General features: G+C 36.7%; 1 protein-coding gene across 1 annotated transcript in view; it reads right to left on the bottom strand.

The window, feature by feature from the left end:
- Nucleotides 1-2,708: 2,708 nt before the first annotated feature.
- LOC106012023 (protein UXT) overlaps nucleotides 2,709-4,329 on the bottom strand; it is a gene marked incomplete in the record, with an annotated part of 6,937 nt that continues 5,316 nt past the window's right edge. Inside the window, 1 exon segment of the mRNA XM_013083615.2 lies at nucleotides 2,709-3,926. Within this exon segment, the coding sequence (XP_012939069.2) occupies nucleotides 3,861-3,926 (66 nt within the window).

Genomic DNA, 4,329 nt, shown 5'->3' on the forward strand with positions numbered 1-4,329 from the left:
GTCATCAGAGGGACATTCAAGGTGTTATTTTTTTATATCTCTCTTTTTCCCTCTCTCACTCTCTCCCTCTCTCTCTGTGTTTCCATCTGTGTGTCTCTCTCTCTGACCATCTATGCGCGTGTGTTGCGGGTATGTGTGTGTTGTGGTTGTTTCTCTCTCTCTCTCTCTCTGTGAGTGAGTGTATGAGTGTGTGTGTGTATGAGTGTGTAAGTGTGTATGTGTGTGAGCGCGCACGCACATGATGAAACCAATCCAATGTGCCAGGATGAGGACAAAAAAAAAAGACTAGCTCTAATCTTATCTTATGTTATGATTGTTTTTTAACTGTGATATAACAAGCAACTTTTTATTGACTACACACAAACCAAACCTATGGTGTGGTCAAAAATTCTTGGCGCAATTTATACTCAAATATTTATTTCACAGGGGAATCATTGTCACCTATGCTTTGCACAGCAGTTTGTATCAATTTGTCTTAGCTTAATCATATTTTTCCAAAACAATTGAGGCTAGATTTTTCTTCATAAATTCATATAAAATATAAACCCCCGTCACGCGGAAAATAGGGTTGTTCATAGCACTTCCCACACACATTTTTCATACGCATAAGGTCTACGCCACATCTCACCAATGACACTTTTTAGCGGCAAAATTTGTTACACAAAATTAATTTTATAGTGGACACATTATTTGCACTAAAGGATATCAAAACATGCTTTCAATAAGCAAAATGTCGCGATTAGAAAAACATGACAGACTTGCTTTTAATGGCGATATTGGCCAAGCTGTAAACCTTTTAAAATCTGTTTTAAAAAACACCCATCTGGATTTTTTTAAAATTAGTATTTATTAAGGAATTTTCTAGAATACAGCTAACAGACGTTAACAAAAACATTGATCTGTTAAGACAAATTGATACAAGTCTTTATGCTAAAATTGGAGAGTCTAGGTTCGATAATTTAGGAAATGTTTGACAAAAAGTTACGCCGCAAATTTTTTACCGCACTATAGATGTGATCTGACAAGCTGGAAACTGCCTGGTTTGTTTGATTGACACACTGTCACATTATCTATTTATTTTTTGTGTATGTCTAGTTGCAAAAACCCGCATATAATTTAGTTTTACAACTTGAGTCTGCAATTTTACAAATAACTTTGTATTTACTAGAGTCTAGGTGAGCCTAGTTATGATCTGAGAAGTTAGAACCAGCCTTAAATTTTTGGTCATCCAAATTTCTTTGGTATGTTGTATTTATGTTATGTTGGCAGCTGCACTTTTAGCTTTGGACAGCTTGTTTGTAATGTTATTTTACTCTACTGGATTTCTGGCGGCTCCAATTGTCTATCTTAAATTTTTTTTTTTTTTGGTAACAGCTGACCTGATTTTAAAAAGCAGTCATATTTTGAAGACTGTTTGTTCATAGAAGCATGTGTGGGATAGGTAGCCTAGTGGTTAGGGAGCCTCAGTTTGGTCTGATAATTGTGTCCTTGGGGGAAAGATACTTTGAATGAATTTACCTATTTGGCTCCATCCTTTCGAAGATCAGATGGACGTTAAACTCGGAGATCCCGTCTCTTTAATTACCTTGTAGTGTTGATAGGGGCATTAAACCTCTACCGTTTCACCCTAGAAGTATAACATACTAAACTTTCTGATAGATTTCAGACCATTGTATTGATGTCACTAGTATCATGTTTAGCACTTGGCACGGGGAGAAACACTGGAGTCTGTGGTGCAGCAGTTAGGCACTCCACCATCACACACAGAAGACATGAGTTTGATGTCATTGTGGGGAGCTCTTTTGTTTCATTGAATATTTGTCCATATGTCAGCTGGGATGTTTTTATCCCTCTCAGGGTCAAAACAGCCCGACTCCAAAATGAACTAAATTGTGGAGATGGGGGTGTAAAACATTTCTGTCACCATGTGAATCAGGCGCTCGTCAATTTTTGGGCATGTGGAGTTATTGGTATCATCTGAAAGCTGATTTATTTGCCTTGCTTTCAATAAAATTAATATCCATTTATCTTGAATAGAACTCAAGATATTTTCGATTGAAGGAATCGAGGTTGCCTGGTTTCAGTGGTCAAATTACCGAGAAAATAGCCGTCAAAGTTTGCTCCAATAACTAAAGTTTTTGAAAACTGAAAAATGACATATTTTGTGTCTTTAATGAATGTTTTCAATATAATTCTCATGGAAATGTATTTTTATATGAAGATAAAGGTGTTGAGCCAAAAAAAAACAAAAAACAGAAATTTCATTATTTTGACAAGCGCCTGATTTCACCACAATGCCTCACATTTACAATGACAATGTAGAATGATTTACCAACGGTTACTGTGACTACCTGTTATGCCTATCAACACCACAACACAAAAGCCAACATGCATCTTAAATTAAATACATGTGAATAAGTACCCCAGATGTCTTCAAACACATCTGTAACTTACAACAAGGGTTTTTTGAGGCAGAAGTAAAATTTTGGTGGTAGTAGGCACAGGTGTCAAGGGGTCTGACTATAGTGTCGTTTTTGTCTTTTTTCTTGGGGGGGGGGGGGCACCTTCTTTCAAAAGAAAAAGGTTTGACTGTGCTCGTTGTACTTAGCAAGGAAGGAAAACCAATGAGTATAGTCTACTAGAGTATTAGAGGATTCTATTTATGAGCTTCAGCAACCAAAGAAGAACGAAAGAATGGGATTAACGGGTTGATGTGTAAAACAAAATGATTTAATGATTGGATCAAAAAGCATAAAGTAACATTATGGGCTGAACCAGCAGAAATGTTTATCAATATATGACATATGAATACAATTTCAATCTCAATAAAATAAACATCAGCAATTTACAGAGGCTCAAAATACCTGAAAGGTAACAGTCAGTGAGCTTCTGGACGCATAATAATATACTTTCTCAAGACCCAGTCAGAGACACTCAACACTATAACATCAGATCACAAAACAACAATGAAAATAACATCACATGGGATTGGCTTTGGCGTAGTTTAAGTGATCAGGAGGCTAAAATGTCCTTTCAAGTTCCCAAACTGCCATATCCGAAGCAGTTATGGAAATTTGAGACGGGTGGTAAGCTGCATATACAATAACAACATTACAAAATAAATGACATTCCTTGTTTGTTTGCAGGACCGGACTCTTACAATGATACCTGCTAAGTCTCAATGACACAATGATAATCCCACAGGGAATATAACATTACCAACAAGATATTTACAAGAACACAATGCATCCAAGTCACTCAAATCACTGAACTTGAGCAGTTTCTCTTCCACGGGTAACATTCGTACAATAGTTCTCATTATGGGTCACTGGCTGTGTACGCTGTGTCACTGTATGCGTCTCGTAATCCGACAAAATGAGTCACTACGGGTATCAATTAATAATTAAACAGGGATGCCACTGGGATTTTGTGGAAAAAAACTGAAAATGTACAGAACTGCATGTCTGCAAGCAAAAAGAGAGTCAACTGACACAACTATTACAGGGTGAAACAATACAACTAACTTCTTGTGAACACAAAGAAAATAAAGAAAAAAAACCCACCCCAAAAGAATGGCACCACTAATTATCTTTGTGAAAACAGTACCTGTCTAATTTTCAAAGGTATAATTGCTTGAAGTTGGAAAGACACTAACACACAGTTCTTGAAAAAAAAAAAAACATTTCGAGGTTTTGCCTGATATTTTGAAGTAGAGGTGAAAGCGACAAGTGACTCATTTTGTCATGTTGGTGCACATACATATAATGGGTTGTTTTTCTGTGCAGGCAGTTCAGGGGTCTCACAACAGTACTGTTAGCCTTGCTTACTTAAAGTTCCGTCCCAGGAGGCAGAAATTAGGGTCATGATAGCACGTCCTTGTGGGGCTTCCTTGTTTCAAATGGCATACCTTGTAGTTCACGAAGTCCCTGGAGATAGAAAAGATTATATTATCTGGCTGCTGCCACCATGAATGTTTAGGTGCGCACAGAGTAGAACACAGTGGTCCAAAAAACATTGAACAAACATCAGAACACACGAGGACAATACACTTGTATCTCTCAAAATTAAACGGCTTCAGAAGACATAAAAGCACTTAAACAAATCAATACCTTAATTTGTGGAAAGAGCACACAGATTACATTATTTTGACAGGATACTCGCTAAGCAAGCAAACACACCAAACATTACCACTGATAAATCTTGTTCTATAATATACTTTCAGTGATCAATTTTTATAATGTGCACCAGTACTGCTGTACAAAAGCAAAGAGATGTAAATGCACATTCCTTGATTTTGATAAATTTGAAAAAAACAACTATTTGACGCTT

This window comes from Aplysia californica, unplaced genomic scaffold (genome assembly GCF_000002075.1).
Source record: "Aplysia californica isolate F4 #8 unplaced genomic scaffold, AplCal3.0 scaffold00244, whole genome shotgun sequence".
Classification (NCBI taxonomy): Eukaryota; Metazoa; Mollusca; class Gastropoda; order Aplysiida; family Aplysiidae; genus Aplysia; species Aplysia californica.